Source organism: Nelumbo lutea, chromosome 7 (assembly GCF_056320005.1).
Source record: "Nelumbo lutea isolate HS-2025 chromosome 7, American lotus-T2T, whole genome shotgun sequence".
NCBI classification, from domain to species: domain Eukaryota; kingdom Viridiplantae; phylum Streptophyta; class Magnoliopsida; order Proteales; family Nelumbonaceae; genus Nelumbo; species Nelumbo lutea.
The window spans coordinates 47,690,386-47,704,633 of record NC_142690.1 but is presented as its reverse complement, the minus strand read 5'-3'; the positions used below and the strand labels follow the sequence as shown (position 1 = coordinate 47,704,633).

The 14,248-nt window shown below is 41.4% G+C and overlaps 1 protein-coding gene across 3 annotated transcripts in view; it reads left to right on the top strand.

The window, feature by feature from the left end:
* CYP59 (cyclophilin 59) overlaps positions 1-14,248 on the top strand; it is an 86,650-nt gene that overhangs the window by 53,605 nt on the left and 18,797 nt on the right. For all 3 annotated transcript variants that reach the window (XM_088954567.1, XM_088954569.1, XM_088954568.1), the window contains 2 exons: positions 13,916-14,038; positions 14,136-14,213. In XM_088954567.1, the coding sequence (XP_088810693.1) occupies positions 13,916-14,038; positions 14,136-14,213 (201 nt within the window). The remainder of the gene's footprint in view (positions 1-13,915; positions 14,039-14,135; positions 14,214-14,248) is intronic.

Below are 14,248 nucleotides of genomic sequence, written 5' to 3'. Positions count from 1 at the left end.
TCCTCCTCTAGGGTTTCCTCAAAATTATTGGGGTTGGGGAAGTTTTTGGGAGTGTCACTTGACGGGCTGGAGGAAGAAACAGCGAAATTTTTGGAAGGAATCGAGCACAGAATTCTTATGGAAAGGGGAAAGTTTGCAGTGAAGAAGGGAGGTAATACTTCAAGAAAGAATAGAGAAATGATGAGACTGAACTGGGGCTTAAATGACAGGGCGGGAAGTTATGAAGGAGGGGGGGGGGGTGAGAGTCAATAAGTAGTAAGGGAGGAGGGTCGGATTCCATCTGTGAATTAATTTTTATATGGATCTGAAGATTTTATCTTGGAATGTCAGAGGGTTGGGTATGGGAAGAAGGAGATTAGTTTAGTTGTGTGTGAGGTTGTCAAAAAAGGAAAAACTTCTAATTGTTATGCTTCAGGAGACAACGCTGGAATGTTTGGATGCTGGAATTGTGAGGAGCATTTGGGGGGAGGGCCAGGTGAGATGGAGAGCGAAAGCGGCAAGGGGTAGTGCTGGGGGTTTGATCACTCTTTGGGATCCTACTGTGTGTAGGCTAATCTCGTGCAGGGTGGGTTCCTTTTCCATCTCTATGGTTATGGAATTAGCTAATGGTAACACTTTTCAAGTTACTAATGTGTAGGGTCCTATTGAAGCAAATCTCAAAACCCTTTTTCTGGAAGAACTTGAAGCAGCGAGAGGTTCTTCTTCTCTTCTATGGGTTTATAGTGGGGATTTCAACATTACTCTGTCAGTTGAAGAGAAAAATACCAGGAGAAGGTGATAAAGGGGAATGGGTTTTTTTGCTGATTTTATTAACAATTTAGAGCTCATTGACCTTCCTCTAGTGGGAGGAAGTTTTACTTGGACCAACAATCAGGATAATCCAACACTTGTCAGGCTTGATAGATTCCTGGTATCTGAAAACTAGGACGATCTCTTTTCAGAATTCAAGCAAATAATTCTGCTGAGACCCATCTCAGACCACGCTCCAATTCAGCTGATTTTTGGAAGTAGGAACAAGTTAAAAAATCCTTTCAAATTTGAGAATGCATGGTTTGAAGAGACTGATTTCTCCTTTTGGTGTGAAGTTTAGGCTGAAGGGTCCAGCTCCTTTGTTTTAGCTCAAAAGCTGAGGGCAGTTAAAGAAAAGCTGAAACTTTGGAAAGTGGAAAATAATCTGAATGCAGAAACAGACAAGAAGGCTTGTCTAGGCCTTATTGCTAGCAGAGGAAGCTGGTCCAATTTCTGAAGAGCTAAAATTGAAAAGAATTCAAGCGAAGGCAGTTTTTGACAATCTGGCAGTCAAAGAAGAATTAAAATGGAGACAGAGAGCAAAATCAGAATGGCTGAAAGCGGGAGATAGGAATACTCACTATTTTCACAAGCTGGCAAATGCAAAAAACAGACTATCCACAATCAGCAAACTTAATTGGGATGATAAGGTGGGTGCTAAGGATGTAGAGATCAAGGTAATAGCTACCTCTTTTTATAAAAATCTTTATAAGGAAAACTTGAAATACAGACCTTTCCCCATAGGCCTTCCTTTTAAAAGGCTAAGTGAAGATCAAAGGATTTCTCTTGAAAAACCTTTTTCTGAGGAGATTAAGATGGCAATCAGCAGCTTGGACAATGAGAAATCCCCTGGACCGGATGGCTTTTCCAACTTGTTTTATGTTAAGTGCTGGGATTTTGTGAAGCAAGATATACTAAATGCCTTTTAATCATTCTATTCTAATGCCTCTCTTCAAAAGAGCCTGAATAATGTCTTTATCACTCTCATTCCTAAGATTGAAGGGGCTGTACATGTGAAAGATTTCAGACCAATTAGCCTTCTGAATAGCTTTTACAAGATTTTGGCCAAGGTCTTAGCAGAAAAGATGAAAGGGATTTTGGATAGTGTGACCTCAAAAAATCAAAGTGCTTTTGTGCCGGGTAAGAAAATGATTGACTCAGTCCTTATTGCAAATGAGTTGTTGGATTCAAGGAAGAGAGAGGAAGTCTAGGTTTGGTTTATAAACTGGATATTGAAAAAGCCTACGATCATGTTAATTGGAATTGTTTAGACAGAGTTCTGGAAATGATGAATTTTGGGCCAAAGTGGAGAAATTGGATGAAAGTTTGTGTTTTTTCCCCCAAATTTTCTATTCTGATTAATGGTCAATCTGTGGGCTTCTTTGAGAGCTCTAGAGGGTTAAGGCAGGGAGACCCCCTTTCTCCTCTTCTCTTTATTTGTATTGCAGAGATTCTTACTGTCTTTAGTCAGAAGGTAGCAACCTCTGGTCTGTGCGAAGGGTTTGCAATTTCCCTAGGGGGTGAAAAAGTGAACATCCTTCAGCTTGCGGATGATACCTTATGCTTTATTGATGCTTCTCTTGTTCAGCTAGATAATCTGCTTGGGATCCTTAGTTGGTTTGAAGTAGTCACAGGTTTGAAAGTCAAACATAATAAAAATCAAGTCATCCCAGTGGGTAAAGTCCCTAACCTCGAAGATTGTGCTAATGTTTGGCTAGTCAGGTGGATCAGCTTTCGGTAAAGTACCTGGGCCTTCTCTTTGTATTCTGTATTCCGGCAAGGGGTGAATAGGGAGTCTGTATTTTGGGCTAGTTTTTTAATTTTTTCTTTCTGTATTCTCTTTGTATTCTGTATTTGGGGAGCTAATATATTTTATCTCCCCTCTTGTATACATACTCCCTCTTTTCTCTTAAATTAATGAAGCTGGTGTTATTGATAAAAAAAAAGTACCTAGGCCTTCCATTGGGGACTAAATGTTCCTATGTTTCCATATGGGATCCGATAATTCCAATAGTTGAAAGATTGGAAAATAAATTGTCATCTTGGAAGGCTTAGTATCTCTCTTTTGGTAGTAGATTGATCATTCTGAAAAGTACTCTCTCTAATCTCCCTACCTACCTTCTTTCCCTTTTCCCTATCCCAAATAAAGTGGTTAGGAAAATAGAGACTCTCCAAAAAGCTTTTTGTGGAGGAGTTGGGAAGAAGAAAGGAAAATCCACCTTGTGAATTGGAACCAAATCTGCCTTCCTAAGGAACAAGGGGGTGTAGGTCAGAGAAGAATCAAGGTGACAAATTCAGCTCTGCTGTGTAAATGGATCTGGAGATTTGCCACTAAAAGGAGAGCTTGGTGGAGAAGCCTAATTGCATCTGGAAAACTAACCCCCCCTCCCTCATCTAACTGGGGTTATTCCTTATGGAAAGGTATCATGAAAGTTGCTCCCTTGTTTGATGGGAGAATCAGCCTCAAAGTCGGAAAAAAGGGGATAGATTCAAATTTTGGAAAGATCATTGGTGTTTGAATCATTCCTTGGCTGATGAATTCCCTCTTATCTCCTAGTGTGCCTCCAACCAGGATGCCTTGGTTGCTGAAACCTACTCAGTTTTGGGCAATGATGTGGTTTGGGCTCCCCAGTTCAGAAGAGGTCTTTTTGACTGGGAAATTCAAGAAGCTTCAGATCTGTTGGAGACTTTACAGGCTCAAATCATTGACCACAATCAGGATGACCAGTGGATTTGGATTTGGTCCAAAGAAGGTGTTTTTTCAGTTAAATCAATGGCTAGTAGGCTTGGTAGTAGAGTGGCAGTGGGAGATTTCCTTGCTAAACAGATTTGGAGCCCAGCCTGCTCTTCTAAAGTTAATTTACTAGTCTGGACAATGGCAATGGACAAATGTCTGTCAAGAACCAATATTGAGAGAAGAGGTTTGCAGATTCTTGATAAGTCCTGTATCCTTTGTGATGATCATATGGAAACTACGGATCATATATGCATTCGTTGCCCTTTGGCTGCTCGGGTGTGGCATCACTTCTTGAAGGTGGTGCGGATTTGTTGGGTCATGCCTAAATCAGTTAAGGAGTCACTCTGTTGCTGGAAAATCAGTAAATTGAAGAAGAGAGGGAAATTGGTCTGGACCACTATTCTGGCAGCTGTGGTTTGGGCTATTTGGTCTGAGAGAAACAGAAGAATTTTTAATCAAAAAGTGAGAGGGGCCGAGGATATATATAGTTCATCTGGCTGTTGGTAACCTGCTCTCTTGGATCTCAGTCACTTCTGAATTCAGACACTCAAATGTAACTCATCTATTGAGAAATCAGTCAATCTGGTGCTTGTAATGGGGGTCCCTTAGGCCTGTCTGTTTGTGGGCAGGTTCTGTTTTGTACTTTTATGAGTTTGTTCTAATAAATTTATCTTACCTTTTCAAAAAAATATTTTTTTTGAACAAGATGGATTCTCCTGGAAGTTGGACCACGTAAAGTTGGCTTGTAGTAGAGGGAATTCCTTTAAATCACAATTATTGATAAAGCCATTGAACCTCTTCATGCTAATTGTGATAGACTGTTGGGGATTGTTAGACTCATTTAGAAACCTTATTAAATTGAAGTCTCCACCCAAACACCAAGGACCTTCCCATAACCCATTAATCTCATGAAGCTCTTCCCAAAATTCATCTCTCTCTATAATTATTTGGCCCATACACATTGGTTAACACCCAAGTAAAACCATCCTCCACCATCCTAAACTTTAAAGAGATAGAAAAACTACCTATCAGTTCCTCTAATGATTCTATCACATCCTCTCTCCAAAGAGTAACTAAACCCCCAGAGGCTCCCCAAGAGGGAGTTGAGCACCAATTCACACCTCTTGCCTTCCACACACTTCTAACCCATCTTCTATCTAGATTTGTAAGTTTGGTTTCCTGTATCAACACAATGTTAGGCCTTCCCTCCTTAACAAATCCTTTATCAACCTTCTTTTCCTCGCACTTCCTAGAGCTCTCACATTCCAGCTAATGATCTTCATCAACACCGTTGTAGAGTGACACTAGACCTGCTCATGGGCTGGGCTGGGCCGGGCTCGGGCCGGGATTTTACTTGTCACTAATGAAAATATACTAGGCCCGAGCCCGAGCTCGGCCCAACCAACGGGCCTATAACTTGGGCCCGAGCCTGGCCTTAGTAAAAAGCCCGAAACCCGAGCCTGAGCCCGAAGCCTGACCTAATTGAAAAAAAAAACAATTTTCCCTATTCAAATTAGAATTAAAAATTCATATAGTATTTTTTTTTCTATTTAAATGAACAATGGGCCTACAAGATGGTATTTTCCCCTTTCTTTTATATTTTAAAACACAATTTTACATTCTTAAATCAAAAAATTTATTCAAATGGACATAATCACATAACTAATTTTAAGTTTAATATTAGGTCGGGCCGGCCCGTCGGGCCACCCGGCCCATGAACAGGTCTAAGTGATACACTCCAAACACCCTCTATCCTTCACCTAGGAGCCTTTCTCCTCTCTCCTCTTCCACTGAATTCTAAATCCCCTTCAATGTCTGAGAGTAGTCTTTCTACTTCTGATATTTTCTCTTTCTTCCTACTTTTATTAAGTGGTTCTTCTACCACACTCTTGACTTTTCCTTTCTTCTCACTACATGTGGTCCCTTTGACTTCTGACTTTGCTGGTGTTGCCTCCAATTGGTCTTCTTTCTGTTTATACTCTTCCAGTAAGACACAAATCTGCTCCCAGATGCTCTCTAGTTCCTCTGCCTGTCTTGTTCTCAATAAAGAACTTCCTTCCTTTGTTTCAAATTCAACCACTTCCACCTCCACTCCCTCACCTCCCGCTGTTCTATCCAATTGGGATGCCGGGGTACCTGCTTCAGGCATAGAACCCAAGTTAGCATCAAAATCCGAATGGACTACAACTTGTGTTGGGGTATCAGTAATAGAATTCTGGACAAGGACCATTCCCTCTGGCTGATTCAGTTGTGGACGTATACTTGGTTCAATCTACTCCTTGTCAATCCTTGTGATCAAAGAAACCTTTTCTGGGTTATCATGTGTGCGTGCCTCGTCATAAACCCGTAGAGATGATTCATGCTTCTCCAAGCTGAACGTCTTTAAAATCTGATTTTCTGGAAAGGATTTGGTTGTTGGAGTAGTTGTACCCTGATTATCATCTATAGTTGTTGCTAGGTTTGCCTTACCCTTATGTCACACGACAACTGTTATAGTCCTTGATTGTTCACCCTCAACATCCACGCTCTTACATTCCTCGTTTCCAAAGCCTTCCGATGCAGAAGCTTCCTTTCCCAGGAAAAGAGTTGCTGGTGTTTAAACTCTTATCTTCCAACATATCCTTTGCAGCTTGTAGATTCACGCTTCCAATGCTGATAGTGTCTTCAGAGCCTGAATCTGAATCGCCCTCAAATTCTGATGACAGAACCTCTTCAAGGTTCTCAGGATCTCTACGTCGAACAGACCTGGGGTCGCGGCGATCTTGGGATGGACAAGAGAGTGTAACGAGCAGGTCCTCTGCTTTGACATCTTCACAGCCTTGGAGGAGCTCATTGGGGACAATGCTAGATGAATGGCATTGTCTATCATTGGCCCAACCTCAGTCAAGTGCGGCTTTAAGGAAACATGTGACTTCTTAACAAATGGGCCAGTTTTAGTAGGCCCAGTGATGGGCTTTTCTAAATGAGAAGGTCCAATTGATACATTAGGCTCGGCCTCGAGCAAAAGCCTGGTCACGTGATTTTTTAAAGAGCAATCCCCTTTGGGTTGACCTTCAACCCTCTCAAAAGCCGGCTTAACTTCCTTGGTCAACCCTGTTTTTTCTTTTGTGGTTGAATGGTTTAACTCATTCGAATTTTTGGCGCCAGACGCGAGCACTTGAGCAAAGGTCCTTTTGGCTGTCTGACGCTTACCTTGTACCTCACGTAATTGATCATCTTTTTTGCCCATATCTTTTGGATGGTTGAACTTGTGCTTGTTCATTTCAGTGAAACTTTCCATCTTCCTCCAATTCTCCAATCCTAGACTGCCAAGTAGAGCCTTTGCTTCCTTCGATTCATCTTCTTCCTGTCTAGCATCTAACCACAAAGAAGCTTCAATGGAGGAGACTAGCCACATCTGTAAAGACAATCCCTCAACTCGAAGAGTATTCTTCCTAGGAATCTCCTCTGGTTTAACTCCATTCAACAAGGCAGCAGATCGCAAGTCTCCCCAAAACTCCCCCACAAGACAAGCTCCACATAATACAGAAATGGAAACTGCTACATCATGTTTCCAAAGATGGAAAGGCAACCCAATCAGCCTGACAATTACTCTATCTTCAACGGCAAAAGGTTTCGAGTTAGAAGAAGGAGACCATTTATACAGAGCAAAGAATCCCATGTCTTTGGGATGCTTAAAGCCTCAACTTCCTCCAAGTTTTCAAGAGGATCCAATACTGCCTTCATACTTTCAAAAGGATATCAGAAAACATCCTCCAATCCTTAATCGGATTCTTAACTTCAACCACTAACATTTTAGTCCAGTGATCTTTACTGAAATTTACATTCAGTAAAGGATTTCTGTTGCTGTTTGCCATGGCTATGAAGCTTTGGGTAAGACTCTCACCTTCCATTGCTGATGAGTTTCCAGCAAGGAATCCCTTATCTTCTTCTGCAGTTTCCTTTTCTCTATCTGTAGATTTCTTCGACCTATGAATGCAGCCAAGATCATAATCACGCCTTGCCACCCTTGACTGTTTTTCCCAGCAGGAAAGCAGACCATTTGTCTCCTTTATCAAATAACTCTGTTAGGGAGATGAACAGCCCTTTTGCATTCTGTTTACTTTCCACTACATATCTTCTACCTGACTTTGTGTGATTTTCCTTCCAACAGCACTGCTTTCCTTTTGTTGCTGCTTCATTCAAAAAATCCTCAAACTATTCGACCATCTCCTAGCCTTCCATCAACACTGTAGCCTTTTGTGATTCCCTTATCTTCATGCTGTAACACCCTCTGATTCTTATTTCCTCGAAGATGAAGTCTTTAGCCTCCACTTTCATGGCCTTCCTCCATCTTGTAGCATCTTCAAATCTCTGAGATCTTTCCATCCCTTCTACCTTTTCTGCAATTTTTCCATTCTAAGATTTTCTGTGCACCTTCTCATAAGCATTTGTATCACTAAAGAAGAGACAAGTGGTCAGATATGGGATTTTCTAAAATTTTCATGTACAGAACTAAGTATCTTACAGTCAGACATCTTGACTTTTCATTTTTAATCCTCCATTTTTGGGAGGGGGAGTTTTCTGGTGTTTCTGGGTTATAGGATTTTTGAGGTGTTGGGTGGTTTATTTTGTCATTGGTTTTTGGTTTTATTTACTTTTTTCTTTTGGGTGGGAGATTGTCTTCATATTTTATGGTTTTGACTCTGCCACTGTTTGTTGTCTTTTTCTCTATTTTTTTTCTTCTTTGTACTTGTACTTGTCTAGTTTCCTTCAACAGTTAATGAAACTCATTACCTACCAATTCAAATCTAGTTAATGCAACTGCAAGTGCATCTTTATCCCATTAGATGTTCTCTTCCTGGCCAAAGTTCAGAGGGAGTACAAAAGAAAAAATAGTCTGGAATTGTATCCCATTTGCTGTGTATTGGTTTATTTGGAATGAGAAGAACAGGAGATTGTTTGAAGACAAATTCAAAAATATCAAAGTGCTGATGGCCTCAGTGAGGCAGTTTATCTTGGATTGGGTACTGCTGCTCCCTGAGTTTGATCAGATTAATAGATCAGATTTGGGGGAGAATTTTTGTAATGTACTTGAAATCCAGATTTTAACCGTCACTAGCATGTATTTGTTTGGTCTTTAGATGCTGTGTTTGTTGTTGTTGAGGTGCCATCTTGTCACCTCCTTTTTGTAACCTTTTTCCTATTAATAAAATTTTATTTCATTACTCTTCAAAAAAAGGTGCATCTTTATCCTATGTCTAAACTGATACATGAACCTGCAAGGTTCAGATTTGAAAAGCTTGGCCTGCTAACTAGAGAATCAATGATCCAGAAAGTCCAGGATTTATTGCTCTCTGTTTCGACTGCTGCTACAGTAGTCCGAACCAGTTAGGAGAAGAAGAAGAAGAAGATGAAAGAACTGTCGAACCTGATAGACTAAACCCTATCAGTCGACCTCTTAATAGTGATTAGGCTCTAATTAATTGTACAAAGACTAAACTGCCCCCACTTAAGTATGGGACAGAGAGTTTCTAATAAGATTGCCACATAAGTACATAACTTAACAAAGGTGAGTTGACTAATCTACCCTTATTCGGATAACTCTAACACTCCCCCTCAAGCTGGAGAATATATGTCATATAATCCCATCTTGTTACATATATAGTTCACTCTCCCTGAGCTTAAGGCTTTTGTAAACAAATCTGCCCACTGATCACCTGAGCCTACATGTTCTGTGCTTATCTCTCCAGTAAGAACCTTCTCCCTCACAAAGTGGCAATCAATCTCTATGTGCTTTGTTCTCTCATGAAAAACAGGGTTGGATGAGATATGGAGCGCAACTTGATTGTCACAGTACAATTTCATAGGTTTATCCATGTGGAACCCGATTTCTTGTAGGAGATTCCTCAACCATACTAATTCACATGTAGTGTGTGCCATGGCTCTGTACTCAGCTTCAGCACTGCTGTTAGCCACAACTGTCTGCTTTTTACTCTTTCACGTCACAAGATTTCCTCCAAGAAATGTGTAGTAACCTGTAGTAGATCTTCTATCAGACACAGAGCCTGCCCAATCTGCATCTATGTACCCAACTACTTCAAGTTTTCCTCCTGGTTTATACAATAGCCCATGGCCCGGAGCTCCATTCAGATAAGAACTGCATCCCAGTGAGATATACGAGGGTTCTGCATTAATTGGCTCACCACACTGACTGCAAAGGAGATTTCTGGTCTCGTGATAGTCAAATAGTTCAGCTTCCCCACTAGTCGTCTATACCTTCCAGGATCATCAAATATTTCCCCTGTATCACTGCTCAACTTAACATTTGGTTCCATAGGAGTCTTAGCCGATTTTGCACCTAACAATCCTGTTTCGTCTAGTAGATCGAGAACATATTTTCTTTGGCACAGGTTTACACCTTGTCTTGATCTAGCAACTTCTATACCCAAGAAATACTTCAATGTCCCAAGGTCTTTTGTTTGAAAATGATTTTGCAAAAAGACCTTTAGTTTGTCGATCCCCAATTTGTCATTGCCAGTTATGACAATATCATCCACATAGACCACTAATAAAATCTTTATGACTTCTGAGTCATAGCTGAACACTGAGTGATCAACCTGGCATTGTTTCATTCCAAAATTCTTCACCACTTCACTAAACTTCCCGAACCAAGCACGAGGCGATTGTTTCAACCCATAAATTGCCTTTTTCAGTCTACACACCTTACCATCCTCCCCCTGAGCAACAAACCCAGGTGGTTGCTCCATATATACCTCCTCCATAAGGTCACCGTGAAGGAATGCATTTTTTATGTCAAGTTGAAATAGGGGCCAATCATACATAACTGCCAGGGAAATTAACACATGGACAGAGCCAATCTTAGCCATTGGAGAGAAGGTCTCCATATAGTCCACTCCATACAACTGTGAATAACCTTTAGCAACAAGTCTGGCCTTCAGACGCTCCACACTACCATCTAGCAAGTATTTAACATTATACACCCATTTACAACCCACAACATGCTTATCAGGTGGAAGGGTAGTGAGCTCCCATGTGTGAGTATGCTGAAGAGTAGAGAGTTCCTCCTCCATTGCCTGCCTCCACCTAGGTGAACTAAGAGCCTCTTGGACATTGTTAGGTATGGAAATAGATGACAATAGTGAAACAAACTAGCGATGTGAGGTGGAAAGGCGAGATATTGAAACAAAATTGGAAATGGGATGGAGAGTAGAACTACCTTTACCTTTCCATAAGGCAATGGGTAGATCAAGTCCTGAGGGTTCAACAACAGGAGCAACAACAGGATCCACAGACAAGGTAGAAGCTAGAGGAGGGGCCGGTGTCGTTCAACGTGTATATACTTGCTTAATCGGTGGTCGTTCAGTAGGGATCTGCACTGGATGAGGTGACGAGTCAACTCCAACAGGAACACTCGAAACGGGATCACTGACCGGAAGAGGAAGAGGAAGTAAAGGTGGAGACGAAGATGCTTTAGTTCCTGAGAAGAAGGGGACAAACTCAAAAAAGGTGACATCAGGACAGACATAGCACTTCCGAGTAATGGGATTATAACACTTGTACATTTTTTGAGTCCGAGAGTAGCCAAGAAAGACACATTTAATGGAGCATGCATCTAGCTTGTCTATTCCAGGACTCAGATTGTGAACAAAGCACACACAACCAAAGATACGAGGTGTTAATGGAAAAGGAGACAAAGTAGGGAACAAGATAGAGAAGGGAGACCGATCATGAAGAATGAAAGAGGGCATTCGATTAATGAGGAAACACACTGTAAGTACAACATCACTCCAAAACCATTTAGGAACACTCATATGATGAAGAATGGACCGAGCAGTTTCAAGGAGCTGACGGTTCTTTCGTTCAACCACCCCATTTTGTTGAAGATTGGATGCACATGAGGTTTGATGAATGATGCCATGCTGTTCTAAATGCTGTTGAAACGAAGTAGCTGACGGTCATGCGATCAGAGGCTCCAGAGTCGATAATCCAGGGAGAGGTTTTAGATGACAGGCAAGTTAATACCTGAGTGGGCAAGAGTAGCAGTAGTGTGCTGTGAAGTAGACTGAAGGAACCACTCATACTCATCACGCGGTACACTCACAATCTCCCTCCCGGAAATAGATGTAGATGTGGAAGGAGTTAGGTCTGCCTGTTGATTATCACTAACGTCAACCCCACCATCTCCCTCCCGAATGTCCTTTCCTGCTAGAGTGGGTACACTTCCTTGTAGAGCTGCTTTTTCCTTTGCCATGGCCTCCCCTTGAGTCACGACCACCACAACAACCAAATATGGAACCACAACGACCTCCTCGGTAGGCATGTCCTCCCCCTTTTGTACCACGTCCACCTCCTCTGGCTGTCACATGCTGATCTATCAGACTGTGAGGTATTCTCTGTTTGTCCCAAAGAAATCCTACGAAGCCGTGCAAACACTTCCTCAAGTGTAGGAAGGGTAGAGCCGCCCAATATTTGGGCCCTAACTGGTTCATACTCTAATTTCAACCCCACTAAGAACCTTGTGACATCTAGTTGTTACCTCTGTTGTTGCTGAATCTTAACATCTGGAGTGAGAGGATGATAGACATTGAGTTCATTTCTGAGATTCTTCATACTGGCATAGTACTCTTCTAGGGTTTTATTTCCTTGTTGCAGATCAAAGTATTGATAGAGCTGATATACCCTTGTAGATCTTGCCCAGAATACAACTTCTTGGTATGTTCCCATATGTCCTTAGCTGTATCTAAGAACATGAAGTTGGCACTTATTTTGGGTTCCATACTATTCCATAGCCATGTCATGATTTGAGCATCTTCCTATTCCCAATCATCAAACCCTGGAGAGTCAGCCGATGGTTTATCTTCTTTCACATGCTTCACTTTCCTCTTTGCCTTGAGAAAAACTTCCACTGACTTGGCCCATGGAACATAGTTCTCACCATTCAGTTTAATTGAGGTCATCTGTACACCTAGATAGTCAGAGGAAACCACCACAATAGGTTTCTGATCACTACAGCCATCTCCCATTGCTGCCATGATACTCTTTCAATGCTGCCTCTAATCTGAATTCCCAGTCACCAACTAAGTGCTGCTGTCAGGAGATTGATGTTCCAGAACCTACAACAGTCCCTAAACACAATGATAGATACACAAGCCTTTGTTCTTGTTCTCACCACTACTGATTTCACAAAACCACGAACCACACCGACATTAATTCAGCACTTACTAACCACATGCAAGCCCTCTTACAACTACTCAACAGAGATTGTGCATCACAAGCACCACCACACAGCCATAGCTGTCACACACGGTACAGACCTGTCTAACACTTTTAAGAAGGCACTACAAAACCAAAGAGAACTCAACTAGTGCCACTGCATTACACCTTGCACCATTCGGCCACCTACAGTAGCCCCTACACCATTCGGCCACCTGCAGCAGCCCTTACACCATTCGGTCACTGTAAACACAGCCTGTTCTTGGAATTTTTCCAAGAACCAGGGCAACAATCGACCTAGTTCTCTAGGTTCTGATCAGTCATCGCGGGTTCTTGAAGATTTTCAACCTAGAAATACCAACAGCACAAAGAGAAGAGATAACCAACCTTCTTTTGAGAGCTTCAGCCAACCATTCACTGCTGAAGCCATTTTCTTAAGAAAGGAGGTTCTGCGCACCAGGGAGAAAGAAGAGCTGAGATGTTTCAGGCCTAGGATGAACCAGTTTTCTCCATTGACAGCCCAGAAAAGAAAAGGAGAGAACTGAAGCACGAATTGAAGTTGTCACGAACTGAAGCAACTCTATCACTCTCTATATACTATGTAAAGTAATTGGAAAGACAGCTATTTTTCAAGTAAACAGTTGTGAAATCCTCCATCTCCCTTTCTTAAAGGGGAGGTAGCGTCTCGTGCCTCTCCCTGAGTTGTATTTTTTTGGTTATGATTTAACGAATCTTATTATTCAACGATCAAAAAAAGGTAGAGTTGTGAAAGCAGGGATAAGTATTCTTTTTTTTTTTTGAGAAAAAGGTAAAGTATTTAATTCATTAGTATCTTCTCTCTCTCTCTCTCTCCCCTTTCTCTTGAGGCTCTATTACTTGTATCTTTAAATTAGAAGAAAAAAGAGTCAGAGTGGGACCTGACTTGGTCAGCTTTAGTTGACATGAGATGATTCAGTTCCCACATTGTCTGATCAGTAAGACATCTCGAGGACTGAATGGAACTTGTATCTATTATCATGTTACTCCATACTGGATAATACTGAATTGCTCCAATTTTCATATCAGCCATATAGTGTTGGAAGTTACTATGGATTGTACTTGTATGTTAACAAATTTTTTCCTTCATTGTAAGATGACTTGTTGGTGTTTCTTCTTCCACAACAATTTTACTAGATTGATGATGAGGTGCGGCTTGAAGATGATTGGATTCCTTTGGATGAACAATTGGGCCTGGCAGAGCTTGAAGAGGTTTTGCGTGTAAAGGAAGCACATTCAAGTGCAGTTGTTCTCGAGACTGTAAGTGTTGGATATATCTGTTTTGGCTCTGGTGTTTCCATGTCAATGTTTTTATTCATAGTACCAACTTGTTGGTTTTGATTTGTTTATCCCAAAGATTGGAGATATACCTGATGCTGAGATAAAGCCTCCAGATAATGTATTGTTCGTTTGCAAGCTCAATCCAGTTACTGAAGTGAGTGTTTCTTCTCTGTTGAATAGTTTAGTTGC